At 31.9% G+C, this 15,410-nt stretch overlaps 1 protein-coding gene across 3 annotated transcripts in view; it reads right to left on the bottom strand.

Annotated features, from left to right (window-relative positions):
* LOC106462672 (girdin-like) overlaps window positions 1-15,410 on the bottom strand; it is an 80,120-nt gene that overhangs the window by 44,892 nt on the left and 19,818 nt on the right. For 2 of the 3 annotated variants that reach the window (XM_022390000.1, XM_013922617.2), the window contains 5 exons: window positions 8,162-8,340; window positions 7,696-7,778; window positions 7,078-7,183; window positions 1,589-1,658; window positions 655-797 (listed from right to left, as the gene is read on the bottom strand). In XM_022390000.1, the coding sequence (XP_022245708.1) occupies window positions 655-797; window positions 1,589-1,658; window positions 7,078-7,183; window positions 7,696-7,778; window positions 8,162-8,236 (477 nt within the window). In that variant the 5' untranslated portion in view covers window positions 8,237-8,340. Of the gene's footprint in view, window positions 1-654; window positions 798-1,588; window positions 1,659-7,077; window positions 7,184-7,695; window positions 7,779-8,161; window positions 8,341-13,044; window positions 13,138-15,410 lie in introns of all 3 variants that reach the window. The other variant, XM_022390001.1, reaches the window with a different exon arrangement.

Genomic DNA, 15,410 nt, shown 5'->3' with positions numbered 1-15,410 from the left:
CTTACTGAACTACAAAAGTTATCTATGCATTCAACATACTGAACTATAATGGTTATCTACCTGTTGAACTTACTGAACTACAAAAGTTATCTATGCATTCAACATACTGAACTATAATGGTTATCTACCTGTTGAACTTACTGAACTACAAAAGTTATCTATGCATTCAACATACTGAACTATAATCATTACCTACCTGTTGAACTTACTGAACTACAAAGGTTACCTACATGTTAAACATACTGAACTATAATGGTTATCTACCAGTTGAATTTACTGAACTACAAAAGTTATCTATGCATTCAACATACTGAACTATAATGGTTATCTACCTGTTGAATACACTAAACTATATGGGTTATCTAAATGTTGAACATGCTGAACTATAAGGGTTGTCTACTATAAGGGTTATGTACCTGTTGAACAAACTAAACTACAAGGGTTATCTACCTGTTGAACAAACTAAACTATAAGGGTTATCTACCTGTTGAACAAACTAAACTATGAGGGTTATCTACCTGTTGAACAAACTAAACTATGAGGGTTATCTACCTGTTGAACAAACTAAACTATAAGGGTTATCTACATGTTAAATATACTAAATTATAAGGGTTTTCCACCCATTGAACAAACTAAATTACAAGGGTTATCTACCTGTTGAATGTACTGAACCATTGCATGCTGAGCATCAAGGTCCAAAGTTTTGATTGCCTCTATGAAGTTTTCCTTTTGTTCACACTGGACTGCAGCACCCAAAATTAGTAATATCAACTGTTTCATGGCCCCCACACTTTGTTCTGCAAATTGCAAAGTGTCTTTGTTAATCTCTTGTAGTTCTTAATAAAAGAAAAAAAATGAATTCTATAAAAAATTGTACAATACTAGATTTAGTATAAAAAGATTCAGAGAAACTGTAACAAAGAAAACATTAATTAAAGATGGTTTTGGGACAAACATGGATCAGCATTCCCTGTTTAGGGTACTTAGTTCTTGAGCCCAGAATTATTAGTTTATCTTGTCCCAAACTTGGTAATAAGGCATGTATCACACTAAACAAAAAAATAGGAATATTTTTGGGCTATCTTAACCTACAGTTGGTGTTTATGTTAATCTGTAGAAAGCAACTTTTTCTTCTGAGTCTCAAAACCAAACTGAAACCATTATAACTAGATAAGATTTGCTATGCAAAGTGTTAATAACAACTTTCATGTGAATCATTCAAGAAAGTACATTACAGAAATTACAAATTCACTATATATGAATGGCCAGTAGAGCTTTCTCAGCTGTTACATGCAGATGTTCTCCCACAAAACATATACTTTACACAAGAGTTCAACACCCACCTTGAAGGTTAAAAATGAATAACATACACAAAAATGTTAGTTCTTCAAATAAAGTTTGTGAAAGTTTTAATCTTATTCAAACAAGGAGGAGCATTTTTTTTGGATACTTCACTATTTGATGCACCATTTTGGTAAAATTTTCATCTAAACCATATGAAATAATGGAATAACCTCTAACTTACAATATACGTGCTACTAGTGTGAACAGAAACATGATGACATGTCAGCAACACAGTATTCCTTACCAGCATTTGGGTTCTTCACAATAGATAGTATGTCTGGGAGAGGCATCAAGAGTAACTGTCCCAATACACTCTGAAATAAAATCAACAATGTCTTTGGATGTTACTTCACTGAAAACTGAGAAAACAGCATACTGAAAATCAAAGTTCGAATAAGCAATACTTCGACTTTGAAATTAATACTTTTAATAGCATTAACAAATAAATTAATAGTAACATCTTTACAATATCAACAGGTTTCCTGCTTTATTGTGTTGTAGATGTAAATTGCAGTTTTCTTAAATGAACTCAACAATAAACAAGTCCTAATGATCATGGAACACCTTACTTTGTCACGAAAGAAATTTTCTTCTTGTGACATCTGCAACTGATAACCACACATTGTGTGTATGGATTCTGTTTGTGCCCCTGCTATTCAGCACCGGCCTTCACTGAGCACAGAATGCTTATTCAACACTTTTATGACCAGGCACATTGTGTTCCCAGAAATCAGGGAAATTTGATAAAATAGGAAATATTTTATACTTCATTGAATGATATACAAATCATATATCATTGGATTTAATGTGAAAAACTTAACCACAGTATACTCATATGAACCCTCGGAATAGAAATAGAATGAATATTAAGTACACCCTACAGTAAGCAAAAGGTTAAGTATATTAGTGTCATGGAAGAGGTATTTCTTGAGCTTAGGAAAACAAGTACATTTACAGACAATGCTTCAATCTTTAATAATCATTACATACTTAAACATATCTGCTCAAAATGTATGTACTGAAAAATTAATTTAGTTTTTCACTACACTATAAAAACACTAATAATATTCACTGGTCACGTTAATGCAAACTTTGCATCTTAGACACAAAATAAATCAATTAGATGAAATAAGGCTCATTCTGTATTCATGGGACTTGTAAATATAATAAATGGATACAATAATAAAGTAAGATGATGGGTCTTAACCCAATCCAGACTGGGAGGATGTCATTGATATTCTTAGACTTTGTTTCCTTCTGATCCTTCTGACAGTGGAAATATTTAATCAAATTGCATTAAGCTTAGAACCAACTTACTAAATACTTAATTTCATTTATTTTGACTTAGAAATTCATCTATATATAAAGCACAAAAATATGTATATCTGTCTGTATGTCCTTTATCTAACTACTCCTAGGTCACTGGGCCAATCTCAACCAAACTTTGTGGGATGATAGTTTGGAACAAGGGGCATGTTAATGGGGAGTTAACAACTCCCTCCACTTCCATTATTGCTTTTATTGAGCATTTATTATCTTTGATGCAAGTCAATGTTAACTACATTCATAGATGGTGCTACGTCTTTACACACACAAAAGAAATGTATTAAAATTTCTATAACACAACATACACGAAGTGTGGGGGAGAGTACATAAACTCTTAAATATATCTCAGAGAGTGTGCTAGCACTCTCTATGGAGGAATGCAATGAAAAAATATGACTGCCACTATTGCAATAATACAAAAACTCAGCCGAAGTTTCTATTCCAACAGCCACCATAAGGCTGATTTTAAGTTATACCCACTTCCTACTTTGACCCGTGACGTTTCAACTTCAGCCCATAATACACTTCTGCAGCCAATGACCGTCAATCAGTTAATCAAGTAAAACACTGTGGAAGGACATTAAGAGCTGGTTGTTGAAAGTAAGTAACAGAAAGCACCCCTACCACCACTACTTTGGCTGCTACCTCTTAATACAAAGTAACTCTGACCATCACACAGTATATACCATGTTTTTAAGTACATATTGAATTCTTAAACCTTGTACAAAACTTTTGGTGAGGTAATAATGAATACTGTTAAAATATTAAAAATACATTGTGTGAAAGTTAGGATTTTTGTGTTATTTACCATAGCATCCACCCCCACATTTGTTTTAAAGTCCATAACCCAGACAAAGGACAGGTACCTCAGCTTGTAAAATATGATTTAGTTTTTCTATCACTTTAGAATTTCATTTTTATTAAATGTTCATCAAAAAGTTCTATAACTGCATTCCCAACTTTGTCAAGAAGCCACTTGACTGCAAAATACAGTGAAGACAACACTTTTTTTTGGGTTGTTTTTTTTTCAGAAAGGGCCAAACGACAAACATTTTAACTACAGACATGCAACTCGCTAATACAGACAGTACTGACTTTAACTATGTATTATAACTTCATTTGAGACACACAATGTTAGTGGTCTTTAAAGTGTGTAATAAACTGTGTTACGGTTATAACTGATTAACTATTGTTAGTTATAACTGATTAACTATTGTTTTTTTCATCTAATTCTTTTTTGATTTTCAATTAAATACGTCTCTCCAAAAAAAAAAAAAAAGAATGTTACAATGTTATTAATTTTGTAATATGTCAGAAAATATTTTCACATTGATCCTGACACAATTTCTACAACTTATACAATCCAAAAACCTTGACACTGAGTACTTACTTTTTATTCAAATCTGAATTAAGTTTAGAAAATAAACCTATGCTGTAAGAAATGAAAATATTTTATGAAAACCAGTTCTACAACTTGTACGAGTTAAACCTGATAGGATTTTAAGTTAGTAACTAAAGTAATACTTTTCAAAAATGTTAAAACTATCAACATACGTTTTATGAAAACAATAGTAATACAAATTACAAATCAAATTCAATACAAGTAAATTCTAAATTTTAATTATGCATATATCCTTTTTTCTGATGAGCTACGCAACTTATTATCAGCTTTGAATAAGATGTAGTCTAAATTCATATCTATTTATAGTACTAATTTCTTAAAATCAGAGAACAACATAATCAACACTTTTTTCTTTGAACTGTAATAAAATTAGCCAAAATCACACACACATGAATTTACTTCTTATTGTTCAAAAACTTGCAATAAATGAATAACTGGCATAATTTAGTGCAGGAAATGTGTCAAAGCATGATCCTGACCAATATATGGTTTAGGATGACCTCATTTCCACAGCTATCAGATTCAGGCCAAAAGATCATGGAGTTATATATATATAGTGATGTCTACATGATGAAAAGTGCACATATCAACAGAATGGCATGATTCTGTTCATAAGTTCAGCTGAGTATATGAATACAGCTCCTGAAAAATGGGATGCAAATATTTGGCATGTACATTTTGGAATGCATGGGCAAAAAAATAAAATAAAAAAAATAGCACAATCACCGATATTTATAAAGAATAAATATTTAATACTTTTTATGGATTTACAAGGATGTTAATATTTGACATTTATATCAACTATGGTGAATTAAGAAAGTGGCCCTTTTTTGGTATCCTAATGCTGTACCTTACTATTTGTTATTGAAATGCTCCAAATTCAAAATACATTATTTGTTTTATCAGTTTGAACATCTTTGAATATGTAATATACCATTTACGTACTTAATTAACATTGCATAGTTGAATCTGTATAGCATTTAATGATCCTCAATATTTTGGTTTATTTAATATACCATTTCCATACTTAATTAACATTCTATACTTAAATCTGTATAACATTTAATGATCCTTAATATTTTGGTTTAAATAATATACCATTACATATACTTAGTAATGTTCTATAGTTGAACCTGTATAACATTTAATGATCCTTAATATTTTGGTTTAAATAATATACCATTATATATACTTAGTAATGTTCTATAGTTGAACCCATATAACATTTAATGATCCTTAATATTTTGGTTTAAATAATATACCATTACATATACTTAGTAATGTTCTATAGTTGAACCTGTATAACATTTAATCATCTTTAATATTTTGGTTTAAATAATTACTATTATATGCATTTAGTAATGTTCTAATCAGAATAACAGGTAATTTACATCTCTGTTTGAACAGAGTTCAAAATCCATGTTGATTTAATATTTTGGTTTAAATAATTACTATTATATGCATTTAGTAATATTCTATAGAACTGAACCTCTATAACATTTATGGTACTTACTAATGTTCTAATCAGAATAACAGGTAATATACATCTCTGTTTGAACAGAGTTCAAAATCCATGTTGATTTATAGCAATGCACTGTTGGCCATTAAATCCTACATTAGATTCTGATTGAGCGTGGAAGTCTCACAGACTCTGAATCGACACTAAGGTTCATCTATATATTACACTAGTTGGATCAGTTCTTCTGTATAGATATGAAAGTCGGTAGAACAATGAAAGATTGTGTGGCATATTTGTAAAACTTGAAAAGAAAAAAGTTCTAAGAACAATCCTCGGAGTCAGACTTATAGATTGTGTATATGTGCAATATATTAGAGAAGTGACACAATTACCCTGGATTGATGATGATATGAAGAAGTCTCAATGGAAATCAATTGGACATGTGATGTGAAGGGACAGTAAAAAAAATCATCAATTCAGCAGTTAAATGGAGACCTCATGGAACTCAAAGAAAAGGTAGACCAAAACCAACATGGACTGGCATTATGAGAAGGGTTTGTTTGATTAGTTTTGAATTTCACACAAAACCACACAAGGGCTATCTGCACAAGTCATTCCTAATTTAGTAGTGAAAGACTAGAGGGAAGGCAGGTAGTCATCACCACCCACTGCCAACACTACCATCAAATAGTGGGATTGACCATTACTTTATGAACAATGAAAGATTGTGTGCCATATTTGTAAAACTTGAAAAGAAAAAAGTTCTAAGAACAATCCTCGGAGTCAGACTTATAGATTGTGTATGTGTGCAATATATTAGAGAAGTGACACAATTACCCTGGATTGATGATGATATGAAGAAGTCTCAATGGAAATCAATTGGACATGTGATGTGAAGGGACAGTAAAAAAAATCATCAATTAAGCAGTTAAATGGAGACCTCATGGAACTCAAAGAAAAGGTAGACCAAAACCAACATGGACTGGCATTATGAGAAGGGTTTGTTTGATTAGTTTTGAATTTCACACAAAACCACACAAGGGCTATCTGCACAAGTCATTCCTAATTTAGCAGTGAAAGACTAGAGGGAAGGCAGGTAGTCATCACCACCCACTGCCAACACTACCATCAAATAGTGGGATTGACCATTACTTTATAACCCCCCCCCCCCCATGGCTGAAAGGGTGAGCATGCTTGGTGGGACAGGGATTTAAAACTGTGTCTCTCCGATTGCGAGTCGAGCACCCTAACCATCTGGCCATGCCGAGCCCTATGAGAAGGGTAGCTAGAAATCAGCGAGTTGATGTCACAGATTCAGCTTGGGATCAACATGCTTGGACTGAGTTTATGGAGGGGCTCTTTGTGTCACTAGGCAAGTAGGGCCTAAAGTAAGTAAAGTAATCAACTAAGTATCAATATACAAGTAGTTATGTCCAGGCCTTACTGTGCAAAGAGCTTCATTCAAGGATTAAAAAATAAAAATATATAAATTTCAACAAACTCATCAAACTTTCTTACACTAACTGAATAATATATATATATATACCTCATAAAAAGTCCTTATATTACTGATTAGGCAACTGTAGTTGCGAAGACGAACACAGATGTCTGTAGAACCGGTGGTTACTTCTCCAACTGCTGATAGAGGATCTCTAAAAAAAACAACAGAACAAAAAACTCTAAAAAACATTATAGGGTTAACCAATACCTTGTACAAACATGTTTAACATAGTATAATAGTGTTAACATTTAATGGTACTGAAAATCTAATTTAAAGAATTTAAGTTCTAATAAGAAAAGAAATTCTTATAAGTTCTTTACTATTGTATATTGGAGCTTTTTTTGTATATAATTCAAACTTGATAGTGTATCTCTTATCAACTATTATACATGAAGTTTATTTAATCCTAAAGAAAAGCACTTTCAAACATGCATGAAATGCACTATTGAATTTAAACAATAAAACAGTTTAAAAAGGAATAAAAATTTTGGACTTCAGCCAGTTTAGATTGAATTAACCCAGTGTTTAGTAGAATCATCTTACCCTGGAACATTTAAAGTTCAGTCTTAATTCACAACTGCATTAAATGAACTTTAAAAGAGTATTTTTCACAAAGTCTAATGTTCAAAGTATAAGCCACTTGGTTTAACAACAGACACTTACATTTGCTGCCAGACACCCAGGAGTAGTAACCCCTCACATAGTTGTTCATAGTCCACATGCTTTTCTCCTGCAATCACTTTCAGCTGAAGATAGAAATAAATACGATTCCATAGAGAACAATTAAACCTCTCAACTTTTACTTAATCAAGAATATGGTGAGACCAATATATTTTACATTTTCTAACTACTAAATATGTATTAGTACCTCCTCACACAAGTTTGAACTCTTTATATTTCCAGAATCTCCTGATTTCCATTTGTATAACAATATATAATTCATAGGAAACAAACAACACATAATTATTGTAAATAAACTGCCAAAATACAAGGTGATAATACAAAAGTATGGGCAAAAACGTTCTGATTTGATCAAAGGTTAAAAGCTTCATTTTCAATACTAAAATACAGAAATTTTCAGAGAAACAAAACTGGCTCTTTCAAATCTTCATAAATAAAACATACATACCCACAAAACAAGAGGGCTCTCCATCAACAAAAATGGTGAACAGTTTTCTTCCATGATTTTGTATAGTGGTATCATACAAAACTACTCTCTGGACTTCCACACCAGGAGACCCACACAGTTTAACAATATTCCACTTGTACATCTTCCTTACAGCACCATTCCACTGTCTCTAGACAGTACTACAAACAACAAAACAATATTTAGTGTAAACATACAGTACCATTCCACTGTCTCTAGACAGTGCTATAAACAACAAAACAATATTTAGTGTAAACATACAGTATTATTCCACTGTCTCTAGACAGTGCTATAAACAACAAAACAATATTTAGTGTAGACATACAGTACCATTCCACTGTCTCTAGACAGTACTATAAACAATAAAACAATATTTAATGTAAACATACAGTACCATTCCACTGTCTCTAGACAGTACTATAAACAACAAAACAATATTTAGTGTAAACATACAGTAGCATTCCACTGTCTCTAGACAGTGCTATAAACAACAAAACTATATTTAATGTAAACATACAGTATCATTCCACTGTCTCTAGACAGTGCTATAAACAACAAAACAACATTTAATGTAAACATACAGTACTATTCCACTGTCTCTAGACAGTACTATAAACAACAAAACAATATTTCGTGTAAACATACATTATCATTCAATTATCTCTAGACAGTGCTATAAACAACAAAACAATATTTAGTGTAAACATATAGTATCATTCTACTGTCTCTAGACAGTGCTATAAACAACAAAACAATATTTAATGTAAACATACAATACCATTCCTCTGTTCCTAGAGGGTCATAAAAACAATAATATTTAATTCAATCTTTTTTTAAATATATTACAAACAATAAAACCACATTTAACTAGAGAGGCATTCAGTAGAACTCATACCAATGCCATGCAGCATTGAACATATTCGGCCCTAAAAAAATATGAAAATCTGTTCATATGTCTGTCGTGATCAATGGAACACAGACCACTTTTGGCAGGACAATGAGGAGTAACATTCTACATATGTCCACCAATTTTCACCAAAATCCGATCATTTTTGACTGAGTTATAGAGCAAAAAATTGTGTGGAAAATCAGTCCCCATGTTAACAGATGGGGATTTTTTTGGATTTTTGTGACCTTGACCCTCCAAAAACTAATCACTTATAAATTGAATCATTGTACAAATGTATACCAACTTTCATCTAAATCCATTCCGCCATTTTTGAGAAATCTTACTTACAAACAAACACACACACAGGGGGTAAATACATAACTACTGCCACCTTCATTGGCAGAGGAAAATTTATTCATAGCATCATTCCACTGTCTCTAGACAGTGCTATAAACAACAAAATAATACTTAGTATAAACATACAGCACCATTCCACTGTCTCTAGACAGTGCTTTAAACAACAAAACAATATTTAATTCCATGTTCTTCTCTATAAAGACTACAACCAATAAAACTATAATTAAGTTAACAATATTTACAACTCCATTCCACTGTCTCTAGACAGTGCTATTAGCAACAGTATTGAAATCCATATTCTTTTCTAGATATTACAAACAATAAAACAGTTTTACAACACCAAATTAAATTTTTCTGTTCCACTATCTCTAAACAGTTTCATATATAACAATGTGCATTATATGAGATTTGGACCCATGACATTGTTAGTTAAATTCACAGGCAGGTCTATCTCCTAAATGCCAAATTTTTCACTATGTGAAGAATCAAACAGAAGAAAGTTCTTCTCTAAGGCTTCTTTCAACTCAATTCTTAGCAAAAATCTTGTCCAAAATCTTTCAGTGAATCTTAAATCCTCAATCCATTCCATCTGATCTTCCTTTATCTACAGCAGAAAAATCTGTTTTATCCAAAAGACTGGGTTTCATCCCAACCAAAACTAAAACTGTCAAACTTACAATTCTTTAAAATGTTGAACAATTCTTCTTGCATGTTCATCTACAAAGTCACCACTATTCTGATACATCCCAGTGTTCTTAAAACTCTCCAAATCCAAACATTGTCCCCAAGGATGATGCTATACAATCTCTTGAAGTGAATGAAAACTAGCTTCACTGTTAGAACACATCAACAAAAAATGAAACAAAAAACACCTGAGATCAGGGAATTTCCTGCCATTGCCTATTATATTTTGACTTGACATGAACAAAGTAGACATACTGACTTTTCTGCTTCAACATTTTCGATCAACATATCTAAAGAACATCATCTTTCATTGTCCAATTTAAAATCAATAACTGATACTGTGATGAAATCTTCCAATAAATTTCCAACTCTACATGGCCAAAGCTGATAAACAGTTATCTATACTTCTTTTCACCTACCTATAACTGATGATAAACCTTAAGCAAGTCTACAAACTCAAATTCTTAACACTATAAACAAGCCTATTTAAGAAAAAACTGACCTCTCTAAGTTCATAATCTTGTTCAATTTTGAATTTGACTGTCTGTTTATTATATTCTTCTCAAAATTCATAAACCTAACAATCCAATAAAAGCACCTGTCTCAACTTATAGCTACCTGACAGAATTGATCACTAGTTTTCTCAAAGACATTCTCTCCCATTCTACAATTGTTACCTCCTCACATTAGAGACTTCAGCTATTAGATGGTTTTACCTTTCCCTCAGACTCTTCTAACTCTTACTGGCAACAGAACAAGCCTTTACACTGTTATTCCTCACATCAATGGCTTAAAAGCTCCTAAGTGCTTTCTTGATATATGAAATATACCCAAACCTTCAACTGATACCATCCTGAAACTTATAGTACTTGTTTTGTATCTCAATATTTTCAGTTTTTAATAGAAAATATCCTATGCAAGATTGCAGCATTTCCATGGGCACTAAAGATAAGTCCTTCATATGCTGATTTATTTGTAGGTTACCCAAAACCCCAATTTTTTTTTCAAAGTTCCCTCAATCTTTCAGAATAAAAAAAGCACAGTCTGTATGCTAGATATATTGACAATGTTTTTGGTATCTTTGTAAGTAACCAAACTGAACTCCACTCATTTATTGCCTTCTTTTCAAAAGTTCATCCATCCTTAAGTTTTACTGGCACATTTCCACAAACAACCTCTCTTATTTTGATATAGAGATCACCATAGGCAATGGTAAATTAACAACTTATGTTTATTATAAGGCTAATATATTCACATTTATACTTGTGTTTTGAAAAAAGTTAAACACAAAGTTAATCATCATGGAAGTGAACAATTTCAAAGAGGTAAGGAGAATAAGTTGTCTCCTCAAATGGTGTTCTAAAGTAATTGAACTAGCCTGAGTGGACTTTGACAAAAGGTAGACAATTCTTGGAAATACAAAAAGGAAGCAGAGGATTTTTGAAATACAGGATACAACTGCAGTAACTCAACGATAATGTAAGTGAACTATACACGGATAGTCTGGCAATAGAAATAGAGAAAAATATTTCAGCTTGTCAACTGAATTCTAAAGCAATTGAAGAGGACTAAGTGGACTTTTGACAAGAAGAAGAGAACTATATAGTGTTTATGATATAACTATGATCTACATAGTGTCAGGAATTTTTGTACATACGTTTAACTTGTTCCAAATATATATATTATTTTAAAAACAAGTGGAATGCATGTTGTTCATTTATCTTTTAAATTATCACCAACAAGTCACAGACACCTACTGTAGAAGAATCCTTAGCCCAACACACCCATGTATTTACTTACTTAATATCTACAAACTAAAAAGTAAGTACCTGACATATGGCTATTTTTTATCAATTTCTAAGAAAGAAAAGGAAGAGTGAGATTTGGACCCTTTACATGTATACTCATTAATACAAAATTAAATAATACAATTAATTTCTGTAAAAAAATGGGTGGAGGAGATTCAGCCCTCTAGACCCCCTCACCTAGATTTGTGCCTACTTATACAACATTGAAGAATACGGTTATTGATTTCTGGAAAAATGATGGTGGTCTGGAACACCTACTCCTCTATATCTACACCTGCTTATACAACATTATGAAATACAGTTATTAGTTTCTGGAATAAAATGTGGCTGCTTATACAACATTCAATAATACAGTTACACAATTATGTATTAGAAATATAACACAAAGTAAAAAATGGTAAATTTACACTTTATTTAGCATGTAATAACCCATAAAGTTGGCAGAGGGTGCTGCCAGTAAGTTGCCTTCCCTCTAGTCATCAGTTTAAAGTTAATGGCAGATAACCTTAGCAGCTTTGCCATAACAAAGACAGAGCAAGTAAGTTTGGTGGAAATGGAGAATTTAACCCATTCTGAATATTTAGATAGTTGGAATAATTGAAAACAGTAAATAATTGGAAACACTAATTTTGATCAGTTGATTATTTTCGCGACAATCAAATTAACCCTAATTTTGATTCACGAATTGTTGGAATAATCAAAAATATTAATATCAACAAACACTAATTTTGATTACTTGAATATTTTCATGACATTAATCAATTTCTATGAGGGACACTACTCAACGTAACTGATGCTTAAAGGTAATAAATTATATAACCTAAATGATTCAATTTCCCAGCTCTACTTATGATATATTTGTAGCGATCCTGATGACTATGTTGCTAAATCAGAAGTTTTTGAAAATATATTTTCTTCCTGTGCCTACCCCAAACCTATCCTAAATAAAGTTTTCAATATAACTTGCACTCACACCCTTCAAAATTCTCTGGAAAATACCCAATAGAAACTTACCTTAACGATTCCCCATCATTCCACCATATTTCTACAAATTACTAAAATAATTAGAAGCAATTTTAATATCCTCTAGTCTAATCCTAACCATATAAATAAGTTCACTACAAAACCTGTAGTTGCTTATATCCACAACCCTTGTCTTCATGATGCACTTATTTGACCAACTGTAACAGCCACGTTCACCCTGACACTCCTCCTGGCTCCTCCATGCCAGCATACAAAGAATTGAACTTTAATTATTAGTTCTAAAAGTTGTGTCCACAATAATAATCCTTTTACCTGTACAACTGAATCTGTCATTTACCATTTAATTTGCAATCTTTGTAACCTACTATACATTTGCAAGCTAGGGTGCAAAATTGACAACAAAGTTTATGTACAAAAAAAGACATATAATCAATTGAAATCTTGATCTTTCATCCAAAACACTTTTGCAATGACAAAAAAACTAGATTTGTGACATCTTAAAACAGTCCTTCTGAGATCTGCACCTACTTATCACTGCCTAAGTGAATTTGAAGAACAGCACCTCATTTACACTTTAAGGACCCTTTTGCCATCTAGCTTAAATGAAAAATTTTCATTATTATGCATTTCTATCCATAGTCTGCCTTATTTATTAATTTTCATTAATAATTTCTATTGTATTTATTTCTATTTCGGATAATGTTGTGTGTTCATTTTTAAATTAGACTTCATCTAATCAGTCTCTTAAGCCATTTAAAGCAGTTTGCTATTGCTAGTGGTAGTGTAAATAGGCTTTTTAGTTTTATCAACAGAAATTAACATTTTTTGACATTGAAAATGTATTTCCAATAGGTACTTACCCCCTTCCACCTATAGCTATCTCGACCTTCATTTGCCCTCTAGGCATTGGTAAACTTTTTAAAAGTGCACCAGTCTTTTATACCCTTATATTTTTTGCATTATTACAGCAACATGTGCTCACCCTCCACCAATCCCATTGTGCCCTCTACGCTAGAGCAGGTAGCTCCCTCTACCCTTGCAGAATACATGGCTAGAGCTAGAGGATCGTATGAATAAGCCCATCGATAAAGTGAGGATTGTGCCACAAGGGGAGAAGGAGCTACCTGCACTAGTATAGAGGGTGCAATGGGATTAGTGGAGGGTGGTCACGTGATCACCACATTTTGCTGCAATGACACAAAAAAAGTTTTAAAAGTTTACCAATGCCTAGAAGGCAAATGAAGGGCAATATATCAATGGGGGAGCAGAGATTGTACCGTTTCAGAAATATTGTATATACTAGCTTAAAGAGTTTATAATGTCATCGTATAAGTCACTGGTTAGACTACATCTAGAGTATTATATTTAGTCTTGGCTGCCTTAACTCTTTCAGCAAGGGCTCGGTTCTTGGGACCGACCACGTGACCATTTTGTGCTTGTTATAGTTCTCATGCTATAACTTTTAAATAAGTAAGCGAATGTTAATGAAATTTGGCAACTTATCAGTAAACATTACAATGCTTTCATACACAAAATATCAAATTTTTTTTTAAGTCTTAAGATTTATAAAGCAATGTTTTTCGCATGTCTTTTTTTTTTTTTTGCATATTGCCTATCTATCATGCAATGTAATATTCATGTTAGGATTTAAAATACTTTTATGCATCAGAAAATTTTGAAATTTCACACCCGAAATCTTTATAATATCGAGATAGTTATAAAATGTTTCTTAAGAAAAAACTATAATTTATCTGTTATTTTCAGTAATTAATCTCTGTATGGGTTCAATAGATTTGACTGACCATGTAACCACCATAAAAAATTAGGAAATAAATATAAATTATGCCTCTTTCATTCTAGAATGAACACAAATTATAACACGAAAACATAAGTGTTTAGACATTATACTTTTATATATATTTATTATTTTTATTATATTGACTTTTCGGCCATGCCTGGTTAACAATACAGAAGTTACAATGACGCGGCTCATGTCCACTCATGTTACCATATCAAATAAAATAAAACCGACCTTTGTTCTGTACAATGTAACTTGTCTTGGCTGTGTTTTAGTAACTAGTATTTTGTAAAATACAGTCACATTTCAATTATTATACATTATATATGTATATAGATTAGTGCTATTTTGAAATAAGTTCTTAAACATATTTTTCCTAAAACATAGAACAGTAAATAAAGACGTAAAACAACCAATTATCTCTTCTAGTTATGACCTTTGTACTCGGTTGCTGCTTGACGTATGTTGCTAAGCCTTTAAAAATTTTGCACATGGAGGATATGAAACAAAATACTTGTTTTTAGATTTTATATATACATTTGAATAACTAAAAAATCATAAGTTACTACATCAATACCATAGAATTCCACTATAATTTATAAAAGCTTAGTAACTAAGATGTATTTTACTCTAATAAAATATGAAATTTCGAGCAGACTAAAGACACACCCTACCGCGTTGAAATATTGGTTCAAAAGCAATGGCACAAAC

The sequence above is a fragment of the Limulus polyphemus genome, unplaced genomic scaffold (assembly GCF_000517525.1).
Source record: "Limulus polyphemus unplaced genomic scaffold, Limulus_polyphemus-2.1.2 Scaffold1222, whole genome shotgun sequence".
Lineage (NCBI taxonomy): Eukaryota > Metazoa > Arthropoda > Merostomata > Xiphosura > Limulidae > Limulus > Limulus polyphemus.
The sequence above is the reverse complement of the archived record's forward strand: the minus strand, read 5'-3'. Positions and strand labels throughout refer to the sequence as shown.